This window comes from Nakaseomyces bracarensis, assembly GCF_045282275.1.
Source record: "Nakaseomyces bracarensis strain CBM3 chromosome Unknown Scaff9_0, whole genome shotgun sequence".
In the NCBI taxonomy this organism is placed as follows: Eukaryota; Fungi; Ascomycota; class Saccharomycetes; order Saccharomycetales; family Saccharomycetaceae; genus Nakaseomyces; species Nakaseomyces bracarensis.
Genome location: NW_027263970.1, coordinates 309,626 through 322,938, shown reverse-complemented (window position 1 = coordinate 322,938; position 13,313 = coordinate 309,626). Strand labels below are relative to the sequence as shown.

At 34.5% G+C, this 13,313-nt stretch overlaps 6 protein-coding genes across 6 annotated transcripts; 2 read left to right on the top strand and 4 right to left on the bottom strand.

The window, feature by feature from the left end:
* Nucleotides 1–146: 146 nt before the first annotated feature.
* Nucleotides 147–1,532, bottom strand: RNJ42_02389 (uncharacterized protein; the record flags this gene model as incomplete). Its single annotated transcript, XM_071052554.1, has 1 exon — nt 147–1,532. The coding sequence occupies one exon, from the start codon at nt 1,530–1,532 to the stop codon at nt 147–149; it is 1,386 nt and encodes a 461-aa protein (XP_070906401.1).
* Nucleotides 1,533–1,975: 443 nt separating this feature from the next.
* On the bottom strand, nt 1,976–4,117 carry YAP1801 (Yap1801p; the record flags this gene model as incomplete). Its single annotated transcript, XM_071052553.1, has 1 exon — nt 1,976–4,117. The coding sequence occupies one exon, from the start codon at nt 4,115–4,117 to the stop codon at nt 1,976–1,978; it is 2,142 nt and encodes a 713-aa protein (XP_070906400.1).
* Nucleotides 4,118–5,195: 1,078 nt separating this feature from the next.
* Nucleotides 5,196–5,567, top strand: MPC2 (mitochondrial pyruvate carrier; the record flags this gene model as incomplete). Its single annotated transcript, XM_071052552.1, has 1 exon — nt 5,196–5,567. The coding sequence occupies one exon, from the start codon at nt 5,196–5,198 to the stop codon at nt 5,565–5,567; it is 372 nt and encodes a 123-aa protein (XP_070906399.1).
* Nucleotides 5,568–6,191: 624 nt separating this feature from the next.
* On the top strand, nt 6,192–6,929 carry SOL3 (6-phosphogluconolactonase SOL3; the record flags this gene model as incomplete). The annotated part of the gene is made up of 1 exon (XM_071052551.1): nt 6,192–6,929. One exon carries the CDS (start codon nt 6,192–6,194, stop codon nt 6,927–6,929), a length of 738 nt encoding a protein of 245 aa, XP_070906398.1.
* Nucleotides 6,930–7,204: 275 nt separating this feature from the next.
* On the bottom strand, nt 7,205–11,710 carry DNA2 (bifunctional ATP-dependent DNA helicase/ssDNA endodeoxyribonuclease DNA2; the record flags this gene model as incomplete). The annotated part of the gene is made up of 1 exon (XM_071052550.1): nt 7,205–11,710. One exon carries the CDS (start codon nt 11,708–11,710, stop codon nt 7,205–7,207), a length of 4,506 nt encoding a protein of 1,501 aa, XP_070906397.1.
* Nucleotides 11,711–12,416: 706 nt separating this feature from the next.
* Nucleotides 12,417–13,112, bottom strand: RNJ42_02384 (uncharacterized protein; the record flags this gene model as incomplete). Its single annotated transcript, XM_071052549.1, has 1 exon — nt 12,417–13,112. The coding sequence occupies one exon, from the start codon at nt 13,110–13,112 to the stop codon at nt 12,417–12,419; it is 696 nt and encodes a 231-aa protein (XP_070906396.1).
* Nucleotides 13,113–13,313: the final 201 nt, after the last annotated feature.

Sequence of the window (13,313 nt, the reverse complement as noted above, 5' to 3'; positions counted from 1 at the left end):
CATGAGGGCGTGAGATTTCGTGAAATGTAATAGCTGTCATTGAATTGTCAAGGACACTATACAATAATGCTATTTATGCACTTATATATTCATATCATGACTTTTAAAAATATTAACAATGATTATTTACTACTAATAATAGTTGGTTATTTTTTATGAGACCCGTCAGCAGTATTTTCGTTATATACTACGCTTTCATCCAGGACATCCATACCAGATGAGACCACAAGAGAGTAGCTGTCAGACAAAGGTCTAAATAGATATAGCAAACAAATATAACAAATGTAAAATATTACTGAGGGCATCACATCAATAACAACCTCCGCGTGTTGCCATTGCCATTGCTTAGTTGGAGTTAGTAATGATCTGGTTAAAGCCACTCTAAATGAGTAAACCACCAGGAAAACCGTATAGGCGAACAGTGCATAGACAATAAACTGTAGTCTTCTATAAATATACACTTTTCGTTCGTCGGACCGTGTTCTTAGATAACCGGTAGTGTTGTAGAGACACTTGTTAACCAACAGAAGAAATGAGATACTTACTATCAGTAAGATGCAGAGAGGAAACTTAATACCGAAAAACTTAGCCACATAAGTCACAGGAGAAAAAAGGAAGAAAAACCAGGCAATTCCATATATTAGGCGTTGTTCTTCAGTTTTTAAATTCGGAAATACGAGCTTGTACCCAAAGGCGATGAGAAGAGTTCCTATTACCACACATCCAGTATACAGACCACCTAATAGACATAACAAAAATCCATAAGTAGTTGTTATAAATGTAAAATCCAACTTATTCACCATGGTATAATAGTGCCATATTACTAGGAAAACCAGGGTTGAAAACCATCCAAAGTATCCTAATAGACTCTGAATTTTTAAGTTGTTACCTCTATTTTTAATGAGAGCCCTATTATAAATTAACGACGCCAATAAATAACACACTGATAACCAACCAAAATAGCTGATTTTCCGGTAACTTGAATCCTTTAAATTACCAGTGCTACTTCTGAACTCAATTGTAGCTTCAAAACCGGATTCCGATATAGTAGAAACAGCCAATGCACAGTAATACCCAGTATCCAGAATTTGGTAGTCAACTATATGTTGTCCTATGTTAGCTTGAGTAAAGGACATTACTTTATGACTTAATTGACTCTCTTGTCCCTTTGAATTTTGAATACTATCTTGTACTATAATTTTATTTACATTCTCAGTAGTACAGTAACCTTTTTGGATTGCTAAACTATCACAAACATAAATACGTTTCTCGTCTTCACCCGTGTGTCCTATGTGCTCGATATCCTCAACATTGAATATAGCTACTGCGACAGAAGGTGACTGATTAAGGGAATACATATTTTTTAGATTGAATCTGATCACTGGATCTTGACTAGAGCCAGACTCCTTTCTGGAATATATTCCTGAACAAGCCCTTGGCCAGTCTTCATCAATATCCACGGAATATGCATTAACATACGTTGTGTATGCAAGTAATAAGTACACTATTTGCCATAAAAGCAGCTTAGCCATCTTGTTCACTTTTTATTATAGCCTCTTAAACTTATCTCTTTCCGGTAAAATCAATGTATGAGTATTATGGATATTCTATAAGGATGCAATTGATTAAATAAATAGGATTAAAAGAATAATTAACGTTACAATATCGAAATGACTATTATTTGATAAACTACCCGTAGATCTTTTTTCGCGATTATTTTCTGTGTTAACCCTTACATAACAGAACGTATATCATTCTTTAGTCAAGCCTAACGAGGATTAATGTGACCATTGGCAGGCTTTACCGAATTGTTAGCATCAGTCATAGAAGTTGTTTTAATTAATTATATTAGCTATTTTAGGATAAACGATTCGACATCACATGCACTTTGAAATTGGAAGTATGATACGACTTTAACATATATGAAAATAAACTAAAAAGATCAGATACAATATACAGGATAGATAATATAGTATTAGAAATCAATTAAATTTGGTTCATTGTATGCCTGATATGAATATTGTTGTTGTTGTTGTATTGGTTGCTGTTGAAATGGTTGCTGCTGCATTTGTTGTTGTGGAATTTGTTGTGGAATTTGTTGCTGTGACATTTGTTGTTGCGGCATTTGTGGTTGCTGCATTTGTGGCTGCTGCATATGATCACTATTATATCCAGGTTGCGCGTTTCCTGGTACTTGATTAAAAGACTGCGAAATTTGCAAAGGTTGCATGATATTTGGTTGATTTAAAATACCTTGATTCAAATCGGCATTATTATTGCTCGTTGGAGTTGTCATATACTGATTATGTTGCATAGAGGTCTGCTGGAATGGATTATGAATCAACTGTTGCGCTGGATTTTGCGCAGTATTTTGTGAACTCCAATCATTAAAATTATATGCAGGTGCATTTTCAGCTGCAAAAGGATTATTAGTGCTTGATGAGTTGTTCAACTGTTTATTGACGAACTGTTCGTTATAAGATTGCATCTGCTTGACTTCAGCTTCAGTTTTGTTGATGTTATTAAGAGCAAAAGGATTATTTGAACCCGTTGGGTTTGACGGTATTTCCTGCATATTATTCGAGTAAGGTTGTTGGGTTAGCTGCTGTGAATGAGAGCCAGTATATGTAGGTGTGATTTGGGAATTAATTGTAGACGGCTGTGTTTGTTGCTGGCCCTGTATAGTTCTACCATCGTTAGCCAATAGTCCAGTAAAATTATTCTGAGGAGCAGATATAAAACCTGAAGTTTGTGATTGTATGTTACCATATCCCATAGGAGTTTGTTGGGACATTTGAGGCATAGTCTGAGCAGTTGCTAAACCCGGATTAGCAGTTGCAAAAGGATTATTTACACTAACATTTTGGGCTAAAGTAGTTTCAGCTTGGATCTGTTGAGCTTGGGAATCTGGCAAGGGCTGAGTTTGGAAAACCTGTGGTTGGGTGTATTGTTGGTGTATCTGGGTATAACCCGGTTGTACTTGAGTAAATTGAGTTTGAACTTGAGTAAATTGCGGCTGTATTTGAGTGATCTGAGGTTCAATCTGTGCAATTTGAGGCTGTTGTTGTTGTTTTACAGGTATTTGACCAAAGGGGTTATATTGATCTGTAGTTGTTGGAATACTATTGGAAACAGTTTGTTGGCCAGTGGACTGCCCCACCGCAGGGTTTGAAAAGACTATATTCTGCGTTTTCAGTTTCTCCTCCAGAATTCGTTTTTGCTCCCTTACTTGCTCCAACCTTTGTTGTGCTATTGTGCCTTGTCTGGTGACATCAGACGGACTGTTGGCTTTGTCATTGTCATTTCTGAAACTTTGATGAGTTTTCTCATCTTCCAATAGATGCTCTTCTAAGGAGCTGACAAGTTTTGTAGTAATATGTTTAATCACGGGAATCTTCAAACCCACTTGTTTACCGGATTTCAGATATTTAACCACAGTTTCAGTAAGATCAACAAATCTTTTATATAACTTTAGAGTTCTTTCTGCATTGTTGTGGGACAATTCAAAGAATATCTCTAGCAATGATATGATACCCTCATTCAACGCATTATATAGTGCTAGAAGATCTTGCACTAAGAGTCTAAAGGCATATAAATACAAATCATTCTCGAGATCATAACTAGAGTATCTGTTCTTCACTAATGCACTAATTTGGACTTCAATTGACTCAACATGATCTAATGCTGTGTTAACCTTGGATAAATTGTTTTCGTTGATCTTTATCTTAGCCTTCGTGTCACGAACATAGTCTAGTCCTATCCTTTGATATTCTTTACTCTTGCATTTCAAATAATGAGCATATTTCTCCACAATTCTAATCTCTTCATTACCTACATTTGGTAAGTTTCTACCGACGTTGAAAACGTCAGATCTCCTAGCATAATGTTTCATTGCAACATTACCTTCACCTTCACGGAGCAACAGATGTACAACAATCAATGACTTGTACACCACAGTCCATGCAGTATCTTGTAACCGCATATCCAATGCATTCGCGATCTCTTCAAAATCATACTCACTAGTGGACCCCAGTAAGATAGGATCAATATATTTAGCCTTTGGAGGTGCCATCTTTATCTTCGTGGCACCCTTAACCAGTTTTATATATGTTGTCATTCTCTAAACTTGTTGTAATTGATATTAACTTGTGTGGTTTGATGACCTTTAATTTTATTTCAGTTTCACACCCTTCTTCTTGACTACAGATCAGTATAGTTCGTGGATATAGGTTCTGACTCTGACTCCTTTTATTTACAACTTTAAAGAAGTGTAGAAAAAACAAATGAATTTGAAAAGCCCTTTGTTTCGAACCGTCCGTTGAAGGATACAATCTTATAACAATTTAAACGTAATATCAATAAAGATCAGAAACCATAAGACAAGTTGATCCAGTATACTATTCGATTCGATTATTAGAGATAAGTAAATCGGAAAAATTACTACAGGGCTCAAGAACCGAACCCTTCCCAAAAAAAAAAATAAATAAAAGAATATGAAAACCCGGGTAACCAGTATCACTATTTACTAAACAACGTGTGCAAATATTAGTACATAGTGATTTGTTGATATTGACCGGTACCGGGTATCGGTGCTCATTATGTACGGGGTTCTTTTGTTTTTCCTCTAAATTTTTTGTTTTCGTTTTCGTAAGGAGGTATGCCATGTGTCTCGTCACGGCTGATAAGGTTTTTCCGAGATCTGGCATGCGATTATGGTTACCTGTTTTGGTTTTTTTCGCGTGGGAGTGTTGTTGTGCAGAAAAGAACGTAAAAGGGCAGTTGTTAGTATTTTTTTCTTTATTTTTTTTTATTGGTACGGTCGTTTATTAAGAGGAGGATCTAAGTAAACAACAAATTGACAATGGAGGGGCTTAGAGGACGTTGTAGAGTATTGTAGATCTTATCTTTTTCTTTCAGATAGATCCTGTACTGTAATTTACAGGTAAGATAGGTCACGGACCATGCCGGAATAATATTTTCTTATAATCTTTCCAACTGAAGAAGAAGAAAATTTTTTTCCTAGTGACTCAAAATTACTCAACGAATTGAGATGGATAACTATATAATAAAGGAAAGAAATATCTACTTATAAACCTTAGACTTACCACTTTATTTTTTTTTTTCTTTCATAAAATGTTTTTTTATTATATATCATCTGTATCAAACAATTGGGAAACAACAACAACAATAATATAATGTCCATAAATATTGCATTTAGACGATTTTGGCAGAGTGAGACGGGGCCTAGAACTGTACATTTCTGGGCTCCCACACTCAAATGGGGGCTTGTGATTGCCGGGTTATCCGATTCGAACAGACCCGTAGAGAAAGTTAGTGGAGCTCAGAATCTGAGTCTCTTAGCTACAGCTATAATATGGACGAGGTGGTCATTTGTAATCAAGCCAAAAAATATATTATTAGCCTCAGTGAACTCATTTCTTACTGTGATTGCAGGGTACCAACTAAGTAGAATAATAGACTACAGGATACGAGATGGTGATACGCTTAAACAAGCTTTCCGGTATGTAGTGAAAGGAACTACCCACAGCGATACGAAATCAGCATGATAAAAGAAGAAGAACAACAACAAATCTAATATTATCTATTCCCACAAACAAAATTGTCATTAACTAACACTCCTATATAAACATTTAGTCTATTCATCATAGATAAAAAAAAAACAAATACGAAATACTATTCAAGAAATCGAGATCATAGAAGCTTAAATAATTAAAATGATTTACAGTTTACTTTCATTACATTTACATATAACACCGCCACATTAATACACCACACATATTTAAAACACCGAAGAATGTTGTAAAACCGTCGCACTTAAATTAAATGTGTCAAGTCCTGCACATTTTTCTGAGATTTATACAAACACGTGCTTAGACAGTGCCGCAGCCAGGTCATATTTCCAACTCCCTTTTTTAAGCAGCGCATTTACTGCAGTGGATACTTAGCCCCTCTTCCCCACGGCGAATTCTGTGGTTTAGGGTTCCCCTTTTTTTTTTTTTTTTTTTCAATTTGAGTTTTTCAATTTAAGGAACCCTTTTTCCGAATTTTGAAGGCCAATCCCTATTTCTTCATTTATATATAAGAGGCAACCCTAAAAAACCTGCTATTCTTAAATGAAACTATGGTAGTTTAAAGTTTTAACAGCAAGGTAGAACGAGTTGAAGGGAAAAATGGTTACTGTTAATAAGTTTAGTGATAAGCCATCATTGGCTAAGAATCTAGGTGAGATTGTATTGCAAGCGCAGGACGCTGCTTTGCAGAAAGGAGATGTTTTCAACCTTGCCATCAGTGGTGGTTCTCTTGTTAATGTCTTGCACGCTACTTTGATTGAAGACAAGGAGCTTGCAGGTAAGGTGAAATGGGAGCAATGGAGGGTTTACTTCTGCGATGAGAGAATTGTCCCACTAGACCATGCTGACAGCAACTACGGTGCTTTCAAGACTGCTGTGCTTGACAAATTGCAAGCCAATGTTAAAGTTTTCCCAATTGATGAGTCGCTAGTTAACGGTGGTCCGGAAGAATTCAAAAAGATTGCTGCTAACTATGCTGCAATCATTCCTAAGAGCTTCGACTTGATCCTACTGGGCTGTGGTCCTGACGGTCACACGTGTTCCTTGTTCCCTGGCGAGGCCCACAAGTACTTGTTGCAAGAGAGAGACGAAAGAGTCAGCTGGTGCCATGATTCGCCAAAGCCTCCTCCAAACAGAGTTACTTTCACTATTCCCGTCCTAGAAGACGCTAAGCAGCTGGTTTTTGTTGCTGAAGGTGCTTCAAAGCAAGAAATTATGCATGAAATCTTTGATTTGAAGAATGCTGAGCTTCCAACAGCTATTATCAACAACTTATTCACTACCAAAGTTACTTGGTTAGTCAATGATGAAGCCTTTGCTAAGGTTACCACTTGTTAATTCGTTCTATTTTCTTAGTATATGTAATATATATAAATGAAAACAAAGATACTTTATCTATCATAAGGAGGAAAACGAAAAGGAACTTAAATATGAACATGGACATGGTAAGAAAAAAATATGATTAAATGACATTAAATATTTTCTATATACTTATTGAATAAATGCAGATTGTATAAATGCTGTTAAAATGAATTTTAATGTTGAAAGAAATGGGTATCATGATTTTTTTATAACCGAGAATAAAAACTTGACTAAAAAAAACATCAAATTTGTTATTCGTTTAATGCCTGTCTAACTATGGGCATATCTTTTAGGATCTTAGAATCCTGTTTAATTGGCTTAGCTCCACCAATTTTATTGTTTTGAGAGTCGTATTCCTTTGATTTATTTATCTCGTAAAGTGGAAATTTATAGACATCTAGACAATTCCCTTGTAGAGGATAAATCCAGTTCTCTGATTCTAGTAGGTCAATAAATGATTTAATTTCCCTGACAGATCCGATGGTACTCCTTGAACCAATTATGATTAGCTTTGACTTAGCTCTAGTTACAGCGACATTAACCCTTCTCAATTCTTTGAGCAGGGAACCACCATTCATCTGAGGATTACTTCTTACCATAGATATTACAATACATTCTTTATCTCTCCCTTGAAATTGATCAGCAGTTAGAATTTCTAGACTACTATATTTTTCATGCTCAAATGTCTTTTTCAACAACCGTAACTGAGCTCTATACAGTGTCATGACACCTATTGACTTCATAGAAACCCCACATTGCAACATACCTTCAATGCACTGACGTACTAACTCAACCTCACCAGTATTAGTAATATTGTCTCTTTCAGATTTTTCTTCAATGTGTGAACATTCGTCGTAATCTAGAAATAGAACTTTATTTTCTGGATTAATTACTTTTTCTAACCAGTAACTATTATTAGAGAAGCCCGCTACTTTATAACTAGTTAAATCGACATCAGTACTCACTTTTAATTGTTGATTAGCTACATTTATAGTACCACATTTCAATTTATCATTATAGATCAACTTATTAGATAGTTTCACAATGTCCTCGCACATTCTATATTGATATGTCAATTCGGATACACATTTAGGATGTTTCTCACATAATATTTTAAACATCGAATCTTCAAGTCCTCCAAGCCTTGCCGCTTCACTTCTAACTAATGGGGGTAATTGGAAATGGTCACCCACCATAACAAATCTTTCTGCAAATCGAATAGGTCCAAGGGCAACGGGTAAAGAAACTTGACTCGCTTCATCAATTATAACGTAATCAAAATCCTTTGATTTCATTGAAAATAAGGTATCCTTAATGCCTAAGCATGTTGTAGCAACAACGGGCACTTTATCAATTACGTCTAAGTAATGATTAAGTGATGACACTTCAGAATAGTCTGGAATATATTTCTTGATATCATCATGAATACGACTTGGTGAACCCAACCGGAATATATCGATCCCAGTATTTTCCAATTTGAGTAAAATATTATCAACAGCAGAGTGAGTATAAGAGGTTAGCAGAACACTTTTGTTATTTTTAACTAGAATTTTAATAATCTCGGCAATTACTGTTGTTTTACCAGTACCGGGCATCCCAAGAATAAGTGAATAATCTTCGGCTCTCATAACTTTATCAATAGCGTTGAGTTGGTCCTCATTAAAATTCTCGGTATTTGTTAGTTTATAAGGAATTACTGGATTATCTTTGCTTCTAAACTTAGGCTCTTCTTGATCAACAAGAAGTTTTCTAGTTTTTATGTCACCGCCTTCAGAATATTTAACTCGCCTCTCTCTTGAATTTCTTGGATCTACTACAGTAGTATTTTCAAGAACAGGTGTCATAAATAAGTTCAATAAATTATACCTAGCCATGGATAAACCTTGTTGAATGTCATTTCTATCAATTCTATATGTCACTTGATTTTGAGTGGCTAACAAAGCACTGTAATCAGTTTCATGATGCAGAGTACTTTTTATCATAACCGATGAACTAAAATTCATGTTGATCTTGTTATTTAACAACTTCCTATCGGTGGATATTTTGATCTCATCTTTGCTTATATGTACAACCTGGCCTTGGCTTAAGCCGAAATGGCCTGATTCATCACTAATCAATACATAATCATTCTTCGTTAACTGACTGAGCAGTAAAGGCGGTTTAGAATGGCTGGTTTTATCCCTTTGAAATGTAAAAATACAAGGGAAGCGAGGATGTTTTATATCTTCTATCGATGTCACAACCATATTACTAAGGCTGGTTCCGTATATTTCTTCTCTCTCCGAACTTCCCATTAAGAACATTTGATGACTGATGAACTTATAGCTGGATTCTTCTTTGTTAATTAAGTCATTGTATTTCTTGAAGAATTTTCTATATCTTTCGATATTCTTAGTAAGGGGACTATTATCCAAGAACACATTCTTTTCATACTCTAATTCATTATTTTCTACTTCTGATAAGTGGTTTAGAGTCATGCATGTATCCCTAGCATAGCAATTATCACAATATGAGCTCCTTACAATAGGTGGTAATTGTATATCTTTAGTAGATGTGTCATATATTTCTTTTAAGTGATGACGCATAAAAGTAGTTAGTTGATTCCTAGCCATTAGAATATGTTTCAGAGAACTCAAAATACGTGGGAATTTACTCATGCTTTTATCTCGAGTATAATATAACAAGAAAAAATCCACGGGTATCTCATATCTATCATTTAATAACAGAGTATATATCATGCCTTGAGCTTCATGAGAAATACTACGAGATTTGCCTGTCTTAATCTCCAAAGGCACAACATAACGATTCCTCTCAACTGTTGCCTCTACTGTTGAATCGAGAAAACCCTTCAGACCATACATTGGTGATACTATATGTTCTTCGATATCGATTATATCCGATATAGAAATTGGTTCTGTCCTTCTGGTTCCCGATATAGATACATAGCATCCATAACTGCTTTTGGAAACATATTTATCGGTAAAAGATAAAATATTCTCATAATGTTCATTTATGATAATATTTTTGACGCTCTCTTTGGATTCTCCACATAATAAAATCGAGAACGAATAGCTTTCTAATAATTCCTCTAGCTTTTCATCTACAAATTGCTTATCTAGTTTTTGGTCAACAATTTTTTTTTTAAAGGATGCTTGCAAAAGTTCGTGAACTAATGACCCTACCAGCATTGGAAGACTTGGTTCTTCTCTACAATCTTGAAAAAACTCTCCTATTACTGCTTTCCGAATACAATCTATAGAATTCCCAACAGTTGTTGCTGATAAAATTATGTCAGGGTTCAAAATTAGTAAATTATCGTTTGGAAGTTGCGTTTTAGGATCAATGTCATCTGATAATAAACGTTTATTAGAGCTATTTTTACCCTCAATAATATGTACTATGTCACCAACAACAAAATCAAGATAAACCCATGGATGTCTTACAATTACAGTAGTTTGTTCTTCTTTCATATCTTGACAGATAAGAATTTTTTGCTTTCCTATTCTTTCCAATTCAACTTCATTTATTTTGAGGATTACGAGACGCACAAAGTTTCTTCTCTTAAATATCCAATCTGCCCAAAATTTTCTTGGTATAATCGAATCTTTTATGCCTTCCTTAATGGTAGTTACTGGTTCCTTATTTATTTTCACACCTTCATTCTTGGGTAGTTTATTACTGTCAAGAATTTGGGTCTGTTCAAGAAATTCATATAGCGAATCATCTGAACTCTGTGACTGGCTGTCAACATTTACTTCCATTTCAACCTTTTTGTTATTAGTAATATTATCTTCACTATCATCAGATAGTAGTACGTTCAATAAGTTGTCATCGTCTTCATCAGATTGATTACTGATGTCTCCATTGTCTGTTGGATTTCTATCTGAAACGTCAACAGATGAAATTTTGGGGTTCTGTTCAATACTAGTTTTCATGTGGATATTTTGTTCAGCTGTTTCGAAAAGATCATCAGAGCTGTAGTCTAATGAAAGCTGCTCTGGAGATGTACTATTGCTATACTTTATATTGTTTGGCATTTTGTTCGGTGATGAAGGCAATTCATTTTGGGTGATTCTATCTATCGATGGTTCTTTATCTTTGATATTATTATTTAGCCTTTTTTCGATGTCTTCTTGTTGATCAGTGTCATACGTATTCCTCATTGAGTTATCTGCCTGAACCTCGGTATCTTCATGCATACTTTGTAAGTTAATCACGGTTTTCCATCTATTCGGTATCAGAGGAGTTGAAGATGGATCATTAGTCATCTGTGCTATGTCAGAGCAGTCATGTTGTATATTTGATGTTTCTGATTTATCACTATGAATTGGAGTGTATTTCCATATTACTTCTTCTTCTGGGTATACCTTTTCTGCTTTATGTGCATCTAAGGATGGAGCTATTACTGTTTTGTCAGCGAGCACTTTCCATGATGTTTTATTCGGAGCTGATTCCACTCGTGCGCCATTATTGATTACAGAGGATATTTTATTTGAATTTGCAGCATTTATTTTTATTTCATGATCTGTTGTTGATTTCGATGATTTTCGTAATTGTGATACAGAAATCGATTTAATGATGGGAGGGGTGGGCTTCTTTTTCGTTAAATTATCGACAGGAGCAAATTTGTAACGACCTTTCCCAGATTTAATCTTTTTCTTAGATCCATCTAGGTCACTCGTCTGGTTTGAGTCTATTTTAACTGGAGAATTTGTAAGATCAACGGTCCTTTTCTTGTTTTCTGTATTTTGTGACATAATATTGATCCCATTAGAGAATTTTATTAAAATCTCTTCTTTATAGTGGGTCACTATCTGTTATTATTAGCTAATAAAAGTACTATAACAGTTTGGGAAGCTCAATACACTGTTACCACTGTACCCAATGAACACCATTATATATTTCTGATCTCATCTCATCGCGTTATACTGTGTATTGTCTTTCATACACGTGACCATAAAAAACAACTGTTACAATGACTATTATATATAGATTATAAATTTATTCTAAGCAGTGGAATTGATTTATCAAGAAGTATAACCTGTTACCAGAGTCCTTTACAGTTTAGGCGATCGTGATTTGCTAACAATGGTTATGTTAGTACTCATATCATATATATTTACTTATAATAAAATACTAATGAAAAAAAGTGTATTTTAATACTGTGGGATTATTCCAATATTGGGTATAAATGTCACATCACAATTGAATTTCTGTAATCCTCAGATGTTACAAATTATAGATCCATTTAAACAGTTATTTTCTCATAACTGTATAGTAGTCTGAATAAATTAAACAAACAAATTGGACCACGGCTCTATTTATATCATTTACAACAGTTCAAACAAGAAGAATTCATACAATGTATAGCTTCCAATTACAGTTTATAGTGCGTTATGTGTAATTGAGTAATTAATTCACCTGCAATATTCAAGCCAATGATCTCTATTAAAGAAGTTTATATTATCGGGAATTCGGAAGAAAATCATTTAATTGATTTATTCCTTCTATTAAATCATCTCTCATCTTCTTAAATCTGTACTTAGTTTCGTTATTCTCTAATTGTCGCTGTATTTCAGGGCTATTAAGGTAATTAGAGAAATCATTAATGTGGACCTGCATATTGGTAGAAAAGTTTCGTATCGCTATATTCAGGTTTTTGTTCCTTTTTTCATCTTCTATACTGGGCATCATCGTACTATTATCTACTGGTGTATGATCTGAATTTTGTTCATTGGATCCTTCACTGCTACCAATTCCATGAATATAGGTTTTGTCCAATTCTTTGAGTTTAGTATATTTGCTGTTAATAACTGCTTCTGATATAACATCTTCTTCGCTGGCATTATCAGTTTTGATCATATCAATTAACTGCTGCTTTCTTTCCTCGATAGAAGAAGCAGTAGTCATATTTTCATATTCGTATTCAGAGGGTTGCTGAAGCCCTAATTCCATAAATATCTGTAATAAGGTAGATTTGTTTATCGAGCAATTCATGCATATTTCTTTGAAGCCATATCCCAAACGAAGTAAAGTGAATATTGAGTCATTAATTGTTAATCTTAGGGCTCTTTGATGACCAATTGTATTTTCCGTGCCATACTGATTCATGGAATAGACTTTATCATAATTACTTTCCAACACTTTCTCGTTAGGCATTTTTATTCGTTTATGTAAGTACTTAAGTTTCGTAAAAGTTCAGCAATCGGATCAACTCATCGTTCAGAATAGACTAATTAATTCCAAATTAAGTAAAGCTGAAGCCTTAAATAGCAAATAAAATACGTACTAATGCATTAGTCTCTTTCTTTTTAATAATTGATGATTTGCATTCATTCACATTGCGGTGAATTTCCTAAC